At 33.9% G+C, this 17,121-nt stretch overlaps 1 protein-coding gene across 1 annotated transcript in view; it reads right to left on the reverse strand.

Annotated features, from left to right (window-relative positions):
- Window positions 1–16,374, reverse strand: part of EYS (eyes shut homolog) — a 1,685,417-nt gene extending 1,669,043 nt beyond the window's left edge. The window contains exons 1-2 of the mRNA XM_033867388.2: window positions 15,624–16,374; window positions 11,798–11,911 (exon numbers count right to left, since the gene is read on the reverse strand). Coding sequence (XP_033723279.1) covers window positions 11,798–11,911; window positions 15,624–16,374 — 865 coding nt within the window. The remainder of the gene's footprint in view (window positions 1–11,797; window positions 11,912–15,623) is intronic.
- Window positions 16,375–17,121: the final 747 nt, after the last annotated feature.

The raw sequence follows: 17,121 nt of genomic DNA on the forward strand, positions 1-17,121 counted from the left end.
ATGTTGATAAAAGAAAAAGGACTATCATGAATGAAATAATGGACATTACTTCTGATCCCACAGATATTAAAAGAGCAATAAGATAATATTATGAACATTATGCTGAAAGCCCAACAGCTAATATGTTATGAAAAACTTCCTTGAATAGAATAACTTCTGAAATCTGACAAGAATTGGAAAATATTAATGTATCTGCCTCTGTTAAAATAATTCAATTTATCCAAAATTTTTCAATAAATATATTACAGTTTAAGTGATTTCACTAATGAGTGATATCAAACATTTAGGCAAGAAATTAATACCAAATTTATATATCTTTTCAAAATGTAGAGTTCAGGTTAACCATTATGTATCAACATAAAGAAATAATTCTAGAAAACGAAATATCAATATCCTACATGAATATAACTGAAAAAGAATTTAACAAAATATTACCAACTAAACACAGAGCATGTAAAAATAATAATTTATCATGTCCAATTGAGTTATAGCCCAGGAATGCAAGGTTAGTTTAGATATGAAAATCTGTAATTCATGAATTAACTGAAGACATTAGAAAACCACAAAATTTAATTGAAACATCATAAAATCATCTCAATAGGTGCAGTGAAAACATTTGACAAAATTAATTGTCCAATTCTCATAAAAATTATCAACAGACTATAAATAGAAAGAGACTCTCTTTATTTGACAACAATGTCTATGTAAAACATACAGCTAACATTAGACTTGATGAAATACCGAATACTTAACATCAAGAAAAATGTAAATAGCGCATGAAAAGATGTTGACATCACTATTTATTAGAGAAATGCAAATCAAAACTACAATGAGGTATCACTTCACACCAGTCAGAATGGCCATCATCAAAAAATCTGTGAACAGGGGCTTCCCTGGTGGTGCAGTGGTTGAGAGTCCGCCTGCCGATGCAGGGGACACGGGTTCGTGCCCCAGTTCGGGAAGATCCCACATGCTGTGGAGCGGCTGGGCCCGTGAGCCATGGCTGCTGAGCCTGCACGTCCGGAGCCTGTGCTCCACAACGGGAGAGGCCACAAAAGTGAGAGGCCCGTGTACCGCAAAAAAAAAAAAAATATTGTGAACAATAAATGCTGGAGAGTGGGTGGAGAAAACAGAGTCCTCCTACACTGTTGGTGTGAATGTAAACTGGGACAGACACTATGGAGAACAGTGTGAAGGATCCTTAAAAACCTAAAAATAGAGCTACCATATGATCCACCAATCCCACTCCCAGTGATATATCTGGAGAAAACCATAATTCGAAAAGATACATGCACCTCAATGTTCATTGCAACACTATTTACAATAGCCAGAATGTGGAAGCAACCTAAATGTCCATCAACATATGAATGGATAAAGAAGATGTGGTACATATCTATAATCGCATATTACTTAGCCATAAAAAATAATGAAATGATGACATTTGCAGCAACATGGGTGGACCTAGAGATTCTCATATTGAGTGAAATAAGTAAGACAGAGAATGATAAATATCATATGATATTGCTTATATGTGGAATCTTAAAAAAAGCGTACAAATGAACTTATCTACAAAACAGAAATAGAGTTACAGACGTAGAAAACAAACTTATGGTTACCAGGGGTAAGGGTGGAGGAGGGATAAATTGGAAGATTGAGATTGACATAAACACACTACTATATATAAAATAGATAACTAACAAGGGTGTACTGTATAGCACAGGGAATTCTACTCAATACTCTGTAATGGCCTATAGGGGAAAATAATCTGAAAAAGAGTGGATATATGTATATTTATAACAGATTCACTTTGCTGTACACCTGAAACTAACACAACATTGTAAATCAACTATATTCCAAGAAAAATTAAAAAAAAAAAAAGAAAAAGGGAAGGATGCCCCCTTTGTTTTTAAACATTGTATCTGAGGACCTAGCCAGGTAATCAAATAAAATCATAAGTATTATATTAGAAAGGAATATATAAAAAGAAATTTATCTACAGACAATAAAATTGTTTACACAGAAAATCCTAAGGAATCTCAGGGAATAATTGGAACTACTAAATGCATTTAACATGGACTTAGAGTACATGGTAATTATATGTCTATATATAACAGCAAATTATTAGAAAAAATTTAAAACAATTATACTATCATCAAAAATATTAAAATACTTTAAAATTTAACCAAGTCATTTTAATGTGTATTTACTTTCCCCTGAAAATTATAGCATATTGCTGAGAGATTAGTAAAGTCCTAAATAATTAGAGCCATATATCATGCTCATAGATTAGAAAATTGAATATTGATAAGTTGTTGTCCTCCCAAAATTGAACAATAGATTCAAAACAGTCCATATTAAAAGACTAGCAGAAATTTTTAGATAAAATTTCAAGTTATTCTAAGATTTATATGGAAAAGCACAGGATATATAATAGCCAAAACAATCTTGATAAAAAAAGGAAGTTGGAAAACTCATGCTACATGACCTCGTTTCATTATATATCTATACAAATCAAGAGAGGGTGTTATTGGCTAAAAGGAGGACAGACAGATTGATGGAATAGAATAGAGAATGTAGAAATGGACACACACATGTATGCTTCATTGGTTTTTGACAAATATGCCAAACAAATCCAGGGGTAAAGAGAGTTTTCCTCAATTCTGCTGAATAACTAGATCTCTTTATATGAGAAAGAAAAAAGAATGTTGATTCTATATGAATCACAAAACTTAACTTTGAATAAATCATCAACCTAAACAGAGAGGCTAAAACTGTAAATCTTCTAGGAGAAACATAGGAGAATATCTTTATGTCTTTGGGATATGCAAATTTTTCCTAAAGAAACATAACACCCACTTAACATAAAAATAAAACAATATATATAAATTGGACCTCATCAACTTATAAAACATCTGCTCATCAAAATATATGAATTAGGGCTTCCCTGGTGGCGCAGTGGTTGAGAATCTGCCTACTAATGCAGGGGACATGGGTTCGAGACCTGGTCTGGGAAGATCCCACATGCCGCGGAGCAACTAGGCCCGTGAGCCACAGCTACTGAGCCTGCGCGTCTGGAGCCTGTGCTCCGCAACAAGAGAGGCCGCGATAGTGAGAGGTCCGCGCACCGCGATGAAGAGTGGCCCCCGCTTGCCACAACTAGAGAAAGCCCTCGCACAGAAATGAAGACCCAACACAGCCAAAAATAAATAAATAAATTAAAGTACCCTTAATTTAAAAAAAAGAAACAAATGTATAAAAAAAAATATGGATTAAAAGATGAAAAGACAAGCCACAGGCTGAAAGTATTTGTAATACCCATATACTAATTACTTCTATCAGGATATATAAAATTTTTCTACACATCAATAAAGAGAGACAACTTAAAGATGACAAAATGAGTAAGTCATATTCATTCTCAAGGTCTATAGGATACTACACAAATTACACTGACACTGCACCATTATTATTTAGTTATCTTTTCACTGAATAAACTAGCGATACAGCATAACATTGGTTTAAGATCAATATCACTACAGTAAAATAATCCAAATTTTGACTCTATTTCCAACATTTCCTCAAAAAGTAAAATAGAGATGAGATTATTTCATGGACTTGTTTTCTGATAAAAAGAAAGACACATTAAAAAAAAAAAGACAAAAAAAAAAGACAAAAAATGGCACATAATAAATAGTAGTTAATAAATGTTCTATTTATTGAATAATAATGAGAGGGCATTCAAATTGGCACAACATATATGTTTCATTAATTTAGCTAAATTATATGCTTTATTGAGCATTCAAGACTTTTTGTTTGTAATCAATTTATACTCTCATTCATACACAAGATATAAAAAATAATAATGATCATCCTGAGATCTCATAGTTATCAATAATTACAACTTATTAAATAAATAAGATATACCAGATACTTAGTTGGCACACAAATTGTCTTGAGACAACTTACGGTGGGATGGGGAGGAGTTGGATGCATTGCTTTGCCAGTCAGTCAAAGGAGAATTTATCACAATGGAAGGACACACAAAAATACAGAAGGCACAAAGGAAGCTTCAGTCCATCAGGCTGGAGTAGGGTAGCAAAGGAAATCCTTCCTGTTAGTAATTGGATAGAGAGCCTTTGCTTTTCTGGTGTTATGTTACTGTGGATTATGCTGTGCTTAGAAATATGGGTCACTATCAGTGCTGATAGTGATTGCAGTGACCAGAGAATCAAGAAGAAAAATACAACAAAAGTAAGGTGTTATGATGTAAATAACAATCCAAAGTACATAACAGCCTTCCTAGTCAACACCTAAGAACATTATTTGCATCATTAAGTGTGTAGTTTGTGTAACTATTTGCCATAATTTTAACTCTAAGTTGTATGAATGGGAAGCCATAGAGTTGATTGTACATGTAGTGTGCCTATTGGCTCGTGTGACATGATTAATTATCCACAATACTTAACAAATTATACTTATGAGAGCAGGACTAGGTCAGTTCTCTACGTGTCAGGGGGTTAGAGCTAGGGTGGAGTGGAGAGTGGACTGAGATTAGTTTTCTAGCCTCTACCAGAACTGAGTTTCAAATAGGATTAAAGTTCAATTATTAAAAATGAAAAAAAAGTGATATCTGATTTAGCTCCTACTAGCTTTCCTATCCATGGACAAAATACTATTCTCCATAAATTCTACCCACTGCTAGGGATTTTGAAAATGGGGGAATTTACTTTACCTTGAAAGCTTTTCTGCCTTCTTTCTGCTTTAAACTGCTAATGAAATGTCTTACAGCAATCTTCACTCATCAGATTAGACCTCTTATCAGTCAGAATGATACCGGGGGTTATCACATCCTGAAAAATACTTATTCCTCCAATGCAATGCAATGTTTTCCAAAAATCATTCACCTTGGGTATAGAGATCACAGCATTCCTTGCAAATAAACGTTCTTGAATCCTGAAACTAAAATTATTATCTTGCAGCTGTAATTTAGCCTTAAACTAAGACTGTGAGCTTATTTTCTGACAATCACTTGATACTATATCAAAATCATATTTGAAAATATGGAACAGACCAGGAGAATTTTAATAGTTCCTTGAATTGCTCCAAAAATACATGAAATTTTTTTTGCAATAAACCTTATGAAGTTATAAAATTAGAGATCATTTTATAATAGATACATAAATCTTGTATAACATTTTCAAGTTTGGAATTACAATGAAGAATACATTTTCATACAGTTTTAGAATAGATCTTTACTCCTTAATTTTACTTTTATAAGGTTTGTGAATGTAGGTTTACCTCATGGCTAATTATTCTTTTTTTTTTAACAACTTTATTGGAGTATAATTGCTTTACAATGGTGTGTTAGTTTCTGCTTTACAATAAAGTGAAACAGCTATACATATACCTATATCACCATATCTCTTCCCTCTTGCGACTCCCTCCCTCCCACCCTCCCTATCCCACCCCTGTACGTGGTCACAAAGCACCGAGCTCATCTCCCTGTGCTATGTGGCTGCTTCCCACTAGCTATCGGTATTTTGTGGGGTTTTTTCCAGGTTTTGTTTTCTGTTTTTTGTTTTTTGTTTTAACATCTTTATTGAGTATAATTGCTTTACAATGGTGTGTTACTTTCTGCTTTATAACAAAGTGAATCAGTTATACATAGACATATGTTCCCATATCTCTTCCCTCTTGCATCTCCCTCCCTCCCACCCTCCCTATCCCACACCACTAGGTGGTCATTAAGCACCGAGCTGATCTCCATGTGCTATATGGCTGCTGCTTCCCACTAGCTATCTATTTTATGTTTGGTAGTGTATATATGTCCATGCCACTCTCTCACCTTGTCACATGTTACCCTTCCCCCTCCCCATATTCTCAAGTCCATTCACTAGTAGGTATGTGTCTTTTTCCCTTCTTAACCCTAGGTTCTTCATGACCTTTTTTTTCCCCCTTAGATTCCATATATATGTGTTAGCATATGATATTTGTTTTTCTCTTTCTGACTTACTTCACTCTGTATGACAGACTCTATGTCCATCCACCTCACTACAAATAACTCAATTTTGTTTCTTTTTATGGCTGAGTAATATTCTATTGTATATATGTGCCACATCTTCTTTATCCATTCATCTGTTGATGGACACTTAGGTTGCTTCCATGTCCTGGCTATTGTAAATAGAGCTGCAATGAACATATTGGTACATGACTCTTTTTGAATTATGGTTTTCTCAGGGTATATGCCCAGTAGTGGGATTGCTGGGTTGTATGGTAGTTCTATTTTTAGTTTTTTAAGGAACCTCCATACTGTTCTCCATAGTGGCTGTATCAATTTACATTCCCCCCAACAGTGCAAGTGGGTTCCCTTTCCTCCGCACCCTCTCCAACATTTATTGTCTGTAGATTTTTTGTGTGTGTGTGGTAGGCGGGTCTCTCACTGTCGTGGCTTCTCCCATTGCAGAGCACAGGCTCCGGACGTGCAGGCTCAGTGGCTGTGGCTCACGGGTCTAGCTGCTCCGTGGCCTGTGGGATCTTCCTGGACTGGAGCACGAACCCGTGTCCCCTGCATCAGCGGGTGGACTCTCAACCACTGCGCCACCAGGGAAGCCCTGTCTGTAGAATTTTTGATGATAGCCATTCTGACCTGTGTGAGATGATATCTCATTGTAGTCTTGATTTGCATTTCTCTAATGATTAATGATGTTGAGCATTCTTTCATACGTTTGTTGGCAATCTGTATATCTTCTTTGGCGAAGTGTCTATTTGGGTCTTCTGCCCATTTTTGGATTGGGTTGTTTGGTTTTTTGTTATTGAGCTGCATGAGCTGCTTGTAAATTTTGGAGATTAATACTTTGTCAGTTGCTTCATTTGCAAATATTTTCTCCCATTCTGAGGGTTGTCTTTTGGTCTTGTTTATGGTTTCCTTTGCTGAGCAAAAGCTTTTAAGTTTCATTAGGTCCCATTTGTTTATTTTTGTTTTTATTTCCATTTCTCTAGGAGGTGGGTCACAAAGGATCTTGCTGTAATTTATGTCACAGAGTGTTCTGCCTATGTTTTCCTCTAAGAGTTTGATAGTGTCTGGCCTTACATTTAGGTCTTTAACATTTGGTAGTGTATATTTTAACACAATATTTGAGGTGTCTTAAAAATCAGGAATCTGTTTTTCCTAAAGTATCACTAGTTTTAAAATATGATTGATGTATTCCACATTATTTCTTTGCCATCTTGATTTAAATTTGCATTAGATATAGATTATTAAACTGCTTCTAGCATGATAGCTATACATTTCCGAAAGAAATGAGTTCCAAAATTCCCAGTCTGGAGTGAAACTCAAGAGCAGTGGGACTTTACCATAAAAGTTAATTTATGTAATAATAACTGATTAATAAGACATTGGAAATACCAAGTTTATGACCTTTAATATGATTCTTTAGAAAACTATAGTCTCAATTTATTTGTGAATCCTGCTTCACATATCAGATAATATGTAGTAATATGCACAGATCATCACACTGAGCAAAAAGATTATACATATATTTGTTCCTAAAGGTTTTTGAAGAAATTAATTAGAAAGTATATATATAAGATAATTGCATATATAGAAGGATAGATACATAGATAGATGTTTGATAGATACCTACATACATACGTACATGCATGTCTACATACATATTTTATGTTTTAAAAATGTGACACTTCCTGCACATTTTTGGCTAAGGCTTTAAGTCACAGAATAATACAATACATACCAAAAAAAAAAAAATCTCAATCTATTATTGTTACTAGGTCTTCTAATAAAGTCATCATCCTATTTTTTCCACAATAACACAAGTTTATGCTCATGGAGTGTGGGACACTATTTCTGAGATATAAATTCTCCCCAATTATCAAATGACCATTTTTCCTGCATTTTCTAACCAAGTAATATTCACAGTTGCATTAAAGTAAGCAAATGGGTTTGATATATCTCTACTTTGTACTTTAGATTCAGCCATGGTCTTTTCTAGGATACATAAGCAGTATTTTATTTGAACATGAGGACAAACTTGCAAGTTAACCAGTGATAACTACCTCTCTTTTCTCAGTCATTTTCAGATACAAAGGGTATTATATCTCTCATATAGGGCCGCTTGTGGATTTTGAAAACCAAGCTGCCACAAATAGTCACCTCCTTCTTAGCTTGGAGGAGAAAGATCTAAAGCTGCTCACTGCAAGTAAGCTGGGTCAGAGGGACCACAGGAAATTATGGATTATGTCTATGTTTTATATGAGAGACAAGCTGAGGACAAACATTTCTGTCATGGAGTTTGTAGAGAGTCTATATGTCTTTGCTATAGAGTTGATCGTTTGTTCTATGGTATAAATCAGGGGTTAGTAAATTACAACTGTGAGCCAAATATGACCTTCCACCTGATTTTGTAAATAAAGTTTTATTGAAACATAAGAGAATTCATTCATTTATGTATGTCTATGGATGCTTTCACGCTACTAACTCAATAGCAGAGTTGAGTTACCTTGACAGATACCATATGGCTCAGAAAGTATAAAATATTTACTATCTGATCCTTTTCAGGAAAAAGTTTGCAATCTTCTGGTATAAATATACAACTACTGTATTTTATTGTTTTCTGATATTTATTTCTTATTTTACAATAAATACTTTAAATGAAATGATATCAAAAATTATTTTTTTAACAAAAAGTATGTTTCAAATTTGTTTCCCTAGAAAGTTGGTAATGAATATGGAGTTTACTCCTAAACTATGTCACTTTAATGATCCACTGCTGAGTATGTTGACATCACTGACTACATGAAACCAGAAGACACGTTTTAGTTCAAAAACCATCAGCATCTATTTAAATGTTAGTAATTATTTTAAAAGACTCCCTCACATTGATGAGTTAAGTTCAGATAAGAAGGTATTCTTACATATCACTCTGTGAAGCATGTATTTTCACTTAGATAACACAACTATAGCAAAATTATTTTCCTAACTTTCTATTGCAAGTTTCTCTGTACATACTAAAAGTAAAGCGATTGTTATAAATGTGTTGGCTCAGTTAGCAGAATAAATTGACACAAAGATAAAAGATACCAGTCTATACTAGTAAAGTCAGAGGTTTCAAATACATAATCAGTTTATTTCAATAACAGTTTTGTTCTGTTGAAGGCAAGGTATCTGACAATATTAGGAATGCTATTGAAAATTCGCTAAAAATGTTCGAAGATAAAGTTATGTGCTCTTGTGCTAAAATTATAAGTATAAATTTTGTTAAGTTTATAATGATATATACATTGTTTGATCGAGTTGAGAAAAGGATGGAAAAAAATGTACTTGGAGTTTATTGTGGTTCATACATAATTCATAGTTTTAAAGCAAACCAGTTTTGATGCTCACACAAGTGGAATAGAATCTATAGTTACAAAATTTACAAATAATTTAAAATATTCACAGGACAACAGACTAAAATTTTTGGAATAAAGCTGATATTGAAAATAATGTAACATAGCAAAATGTGCTTTCTTTTGCTGCTGTCCGTTATCATTTAAATTTTAGAAATGCTTAAACTTGTGAAGAATGACTTTGAAAATAAATCCAGTATTTCAGGGAGGTTTTGGCATTTTAGTGAAAATATTGTAAGTTTCGGTTGCATCCCATTCAAAATGAGTTACAAACATTTAACCAAAAAAACAATATATCAAGAACAAAAGACTGGTGTTTGAAAGTTTTAGTGAAATGTACTTATTTTTAAAAAGACATTAAAGCTTATTCTTGCACAATACAATGAAAAACTTAAGCTCAATGAATTCAGAAGTGCTCGAGATCATAAATGTTATAACTAGGCTTTGAAATAGCTGGACTTATGGGGAACAACATTTGACAAAAATCCTATATTTCACAGATTATTTTTTTGTGCTAGGACATAGTGGAAATAAATTGAAGCACCTAAATTTTGCCAAACATTCAAAGGAATCATACATAGAGACCATTTACTTCCTGAGGATTCTCTTTGAAAATGTTTGTCAAAAAATAATTTTGAATAGAATAAAATATAGCTCCTATGGACATACTTTATTGATGTATTTTATACAAAAAAATATAATTGGGAATACTTAACATTTAGCAGATTTTCCTTTGAGGTTAGCAAGAACTTCAAAATATGTTCGGTGAAAATGTTCTCAAGATGGCACTGTTAGGAGAAGAGTAAACTGAAGGCATTAAATGACTTCAAATTTATTAGTCATAAATGCAACTTTGAAGAGGGTATAGATAGTTTATAAAAATTTATAATTATAAGACAATATTGAAAAAATACTCATTCTTCAGAAAAATAAGTGTAAATATAGTTTCTGCTTATATTATTTTGTAATGTTTCAGACAATCAATATAAAGTATGTTTTAAAATGTCCTTTTGATTTGCAGAGACCAAGTTACAATTATTGTCTTTGGAAGGAATTTTAGAAATTAATTTTTTGAATAGAGCTACATTATTTGTCTGCCTATTTAATGAAACCAACTTGCCAAAGAATAAATAAATATTTCAAATATTATATATTTGTAACTCCTTTTAGCTACCTGTTTTGTTCAAAAATGCCATGGTTTGGGAGATAAATTATATATTCTTCATACACCTGCAGGATATGGTAAGCTATTATAAAACACCTAACAACTCATAACCTATCTCAGGAAATAAATGACCTGAAGGGAAAAGCCCTGAAAACATTTCTTTGAAGACAGTTGTTGGAGTTCTTACCACCTGCACTGCTACCAATCCCTCCTACCATTGGCAGTGGCTGATACATTCTACCAGACTCTCAAATCTCTCTCAATTAGGTTACATGGAAGGATCTGCAAGAGAAACACTGGGAGTTATCACTTTCTGCAGTTTGGGAGACACTTAACTTTTGTTTCACTCCCATGAAAGGAGTCTTTAGGTACCTAATTGTGGCCGGAAACACCACTACCCAAAGACATTTTGAAGAGGGACAAATACACTGATGGTGAGTTATATTTCCCAGAAAATGGGAAATTGTGGAAGGGTTCAAAGATGAGATCAGGGTTTCCCTGGTGGCGTACTGGTTGAGAGTCTGCCTGCCGATGCAGGGGACACGGGTTCGTGCCCCAGTCCAGGAAGAGCCCACATGCCGCGGAGCGGCTGGGTCCGTGAGCCATGGCCGCTGAGCCTGTGCGTCCGGAGCCTGTGCTCCGCGACGGGAGAGGCCACAACAGTGAGAGGCCCACGTACCGAAAAAAAAAAAAAAAAAAAAAAGATGAGATAAGAGTGGTTTAAACACAGTTTCATTGTTAAATATTTAATCAAAAGTTAAGAAACTATTGGTTTAAACAGTGATTTTATTGACATCTTTAAGTTTATTTGAGAAGGAATAAAACATTTTTATGCTTCATGAAAGGGGATTTGTCTGTACTGACCTGTTACATAAGGAAATAATAGAGATATAATTTTGCAAATTACGGGCAAAATATACCTTTGTAAACATATTTTAGTACCTAAGAACAAAATATATTTTATAGTAAAAAAACAAACAAACAAAAACTGTTCAATTGATGGCTAAACTCTTCATATATTATGAAATATCAATATTTAGCAGAATAATCATTTAATTGTTAAACAAATTGATCTCTTAAATTTATTCTTCAAAAAACTCAGAGTATAGAACCACTAAACTTGTATTTTTCAGTAATAAATGAAACATTTCAAGTCTAATTTGAAATAAATGACAAAATTAAAATTATTTGTGTGTATGTATGCATACATACATATATGTGTATTTTTACCTGAAAATGGTTCCTCACAATCACAAATGAAACTATTTGCAGTAATATTTCTGCAGTTCCTATGGAAACAGATATGTGGTTGACACTGCCCAATTATTTCTGAACAATTTATGCCTATAAAAATAAAAGAAAATTAATGTTTCAACTAGATTAAAATATGTACATTATATTTATATAGTTAATTAAAGTCATAGATTTTTCCCAAATTTTTAATAATGAATAATAGAAAAATTTTGAATAGTGTAATTCTAAGACATAGTGCTTCATGATGATGGATTTAAATGGAAACAAAATTTAATTTTAATAAATTTGACATCAGTTTTTCCATCCTTTCACTGCATAATATAATATTAAAATATTTTTCTGATTGGTGATATTTGAGCTCTAGTTAATTTTTTATAATAATTTGAATGTGTTAATCATGTAGATAATATTAATATATGTAAGTATTAATTCTTCAACATATGCTGGAGCATTGCTGTGGTAATATACAAAGTGACACATTCAAATGTATAATATATTGTATCTTAGCCCTACTACCTAGCCAAGGTAATGATTCAAACAAGGAAAATGTGAAAGTATTATACATCTGAAGAGGAACCAGGGCATAAAGTTTCAGTTAAGCAAGAAAAATAAAATGTACAGACCTGTTGTGCAACATTGCACCTTTTGTCAACAGTAATATATTATACACTTAAAATTTTGTTTGAGGGTAAACCTCGTATTAATTCCTCATATTAATCATTCTCTCCACAGTAAAATCAAATCAAATCAATTCATATCGAATCTAATCTAATCTAAAAGTATTTGGAAGAAAAGAGGGAAGACTGCTTGGATTCTCAGAAGCCATGCACAAGCTTCTAAATTCTACACTTTCTTTGCTACTGTAACAAGTTTTCCAAATCCCACTTGTACAAGCTATCATGGTCCTACTACACAAAAAAACACAACCTTGCATAGCATATATTTCTATGTAGTTGATCATCTCATAATATCCTTCTTAGAGGAATGTGCTAACAAAATTCCAGGGCATGACACATGGACAAATGTCACTACAAAACAGTTGCACATGATTTGGCAATAAGCCTGCCACTTCCCCCATTCTAATTGAATTCTTAATTTAATTTGTGAGCAGTTTTCACCAGTTGATGCTTTTGAAATTCTTTATACACTGACATCTCTACCTCACTAATGCAGAACTCTTCGTCTTTAACTTAACTCCAAACAATCCCCAACACAATGAAAATGTAAGTAATAAGTAATTACAATAAGTAATTGTGTCCCAAAATATTTCCATACACAAAAGCTAGAGTATCAGTGGTATGTTCAATAGGTCATGTTCTCTTTCAGTCCTAGTGGATGTAATAGCTAAATTGTGACCACCCCCACAAAAAAATTCTTATGTTGAAATCCTAACCCCCATAACCTCATAGTGTGACTTACTTGGAGACAGGGTCTTTAAAGAGGTAATAAATGTTAAATGAGGTCACTAGTTTGGGTCCTAATCAAAAATGACTTCTGTCCTTATAAGGAGAGGATGCACAGGCACTACAGAGAAAAGGGATGTGAAAACACAGAGAGAAATGGCTGACCATGGACCAAGGAGAGAGGCCTTAGAGAAACCAATCCTCCTGACACCTTGATTGGGACCACTTAATCTCTAGAACTTTGAGAAAATAAACTTCTAATGTTGAAGCCACTCACACTGTTCTTTGTTATGGCAGCACTAACAAACTAGTACAGTGAACATTCACAGTTTCTTGGTAATCCTACATATTTCTGTATCTTTTAAGGTTTAAAATTGAAGTAATTGTGCATAATTAGAGTGGTGTCATGGTATGTGCTCAATGTCTTAAAAAATAAATAATGTTAGATACTTTTATAGAGTTTAAAATTTGATTATTTACATTATCAACTGCTGTGTTTCTAATAAACAAAGAAATAAACATTGGGATAAAACCATTCTATGCAATTATGATAACTAATTGAAATAATATTCCATGATTTATGATTATATCTATGCCAGTTAATATTATGTAGGTAGTAGAAATTTTCTGGTCAAATATTCTCTAAAGTTCTTTGGATGGTTTAAAACGTATACTTTAAAAGCTCTGGATTAAATTATTTCTCCATTCACCCTAAATCAGATATTTGAGTGCTTTTATTTATTTATTTATTTTTGCTGACCTGTTTTAATTTTAATTATCTGATATACTATGAGTCAGGTTAACTTACATCTTTTATCACCCCTGCCAGTAGAGTCAAATGCGAATTTGATCCCAGTTATACAGAGAGGATGCCCAGTTGATAATGCTGGGATTAACTTCTGAAATAGCCTCAGTACTTCTTCCCTAAAGAGTCTAAATTACATTTTAAATGATTGGCTTAGGTGAATTTTGGAGCCTAAAATGGCTTATAGAGTTCTTCCATTATACTTTATCACACAGTCTCCTCAAATCTAGCTTCAAGGGAGTCTTCCCTGTCACACAGAAGAGCAACCCTATTGAATCCTCCTAAGGCATGCCCTACAAAATTGCAGTTATATCACTGAGCCCAGTTGGCTCCAGTCACATCTGCTTCTCACCCCCCTTCCCCTCTCCTGACCAAAATGTGCTGTTAGTCTGTTGCGTGTTTTCTCATCCCGTCATTGCCAACGCCAGGCATTTCCCTTTGTTAGATCATCCTCCTTTTACCTTTGTAACTCTCCATGCCAGGTCTCTGAAACTGTAATTGAAAGAAATTCTTTCACACATTCCCAAATGTCAAATATTCCCTACATTTCTCAAAGTTCCTCTTCATTTTTCTCTGATGACCCAACTTCCTTAGTAAACTTTCAAATAGGAATAGTCTATTTCCCTTAAATCCTCACTTCAGCCTCAGGTAACCTAGTTTATTTACACTGTTTTTAGGTTGCCCTTCTTTTTGCTTCATCCACTCACCAAATATCTTCCTTTGCAAATGTTTGTCATCATTGCCTCTCATTTAGCTTATAAAAACCGGTTAATAATTTTAAAAAAAAAACAGTTGATAATTATATCACTCTCTTTCCCTCCTTGTTCTTCTGATTTATCAATTATTTTATAGGTGCCACACCAACACCATTGAGAACATTACTTTGGGTTCACAATCATCCTTTCTTCTCCAACTCTCCTAAGCAACTTCAAACCTTCGTCCCAATAATGTGTGTCCTTATTATCCTCGACTTAGAGCCACACTTCATTTCTACATTATCACCCAGAACTGCTTGCCCCAAATACCATAACCTTGGGGATTTCATTTAATGACTAAAACATATTATTCTGATAATCTTTTTTTTTTTTTTTGAATGAGACATTAAGAGTGGATTTGGGGAAAGATGTAAAAATAGGTATTTCAGGATAAAGCATATATGTTTTTAAGATATCCTCTTTAAATAAGCACAATTTTTATTTTAAAGAATGCCTGGGGCTTCCCTGGTGGTGCAGTGGTTGAGAGTCCGTCTGCTGATGCAGGGGACACGGGTTCGTGCCCGGGTCCGGGAAGATCCCACATGCTGCAGAGAGGCTAGGCCCGTGAGCCATGGCCGCTGAGCCTGTGCGTCCGGAGCCTGTGCTCTGCAACGGGAGAGGCCATAACAGTGAGAGGCCCGCGTACTGAAAAAAAAAAAAAAAAAAAAAAAGAATGCCTGATAGGATTTTTATATGCCTGGAATCAAAATTTAGCCCATTCTAAAAAAAATCTACCAAATTCTTAAAAACATAGCCTATTTTTTGGTAACTAACCATTTATGAATTCAGTCTATTTTACTATTTTAATAGAATTATGTTACTTTAAAAAATAAACTTACCTGAAATTTGTGGGTGACAGATACATTCATATCCTTGCTTATTCCATTTTTCTCTTTTATTAATGCCACTGCCATTATTTTTACATGGCTTAAAGGAACATGAATCCAGCTCCTGGCAGTATTTCCCATAGAATGGAGGCTGGCAATGGCAGCTGTATATCTTGCTCCAAATTTCAGTAAGACATGTACCATGCCCAGAGCAAAGCTCCGAACTCAGATATTCCTGGCAGAACTGCTCTTTCACTGTTACATTTAGTCGAAGTCCCAGTTGACAAAGGGATGGACCACTTGGCATTACTGTGATGAAATAATGTGTCCCAACACTCAGCCACTGAGAATTAACAGTGTGCATTCCTTTTAGATTGCAACCAAAAAGTAACTGATCTTCAGTTGTGGTATTTTGCAGACAGTCAATGAATGATGCTTCAGAAACATTCATCACATTTATTTCTGGATATTGAAGAGATGGTTCAGAAGAAATTACAAGGATGTCTCCTAATTGAATTTGCAAAGGGCAAATCTGGGGAACAACTTGATTGCCAGAAGTATTCATTTTAGTATTTACATCTCCAAACCAGCAATCCCCATAGAACTCCAGGCAGATGTTTTCTGTCACTGTCCAACTCACCACATATGTTGAGGGCTGTGTACGCCATTCTTCCGTCAAGTGCCGTTTACATGTTGTTCTTCCATTTATAAACATGCTGTGAAGAACCACCAGGCTCACAAGCATAATTAAATTGTCAGTCATTTTGGGAAATTGTGTTTTACAGTCTATCATGAAAGTGTCATAAATAATTGCTGCAAAATGGGCTTTCAGTATTGCTGGAAAATTCTAAGCAGATATTTTGTTCAAGGACTCCTGGGGACTGGCTTTCTTTCTCTATTCCCAAAGTGAAAGTAGATTTGATGACTGGATTTTGATCAAGAAACAGTAGAGTTCAATTGTTTAAAATATACCTTAAAACAGAAAAATAATACATTGTTAGTGAAGTTTTTCCTAACTTAATGATATAGAAAATTCTTACCTGTTTTCTGCAAGAACTGTGTCACCAACAGCTAGTCACCTTCTTTGTGAAACAAGGCCAGGAAAAATATGGTCAAGGTACGTTGTATCTCATCCTGCCATATATACTCACCTGCTTCTGAAAAGTGCTGGTATAATTACATAATTAAACCAGCAACGTACTACAGTCTTTTATACCAAGTTTCAGCATAACTGAAACACAGCAATAGTCAAGATCCTTTTTTATGGATGGTTTAATTTTTTTTCAGATACAAGTATCTCTCTCTGATTAGTTTTAGAAAAAAAATCTTAAAAACAACTAAGAATAAAAATGGTTCAAATATAATGTTTGTGTAATATTTTCTTACAAACATAAAGCTTAAGGTGCCTGTTGGTGACAAAACATGTTCTTGTAATCCAAGAGGAGAGAGCTCCCACATATGTAAAATATTCATGGAACATTCTGTTATACAAATGACTAAACTCAGAATG

This window comes from Tursiops truncatus, chromosome 12 (genome assembly GCF_011762595.2).
Source record: "Tursiops truncatus isolate mTurTru1 chromosome 12, mTurTru1.mat.Y, whole genome shotgun sequence".
Lineage (NCBI taxonomy): Eukaryota > Metazoa > Chordata > Mammalia > Artiodactyla > Delphinidae > Tursiops > Tursiops truncatus.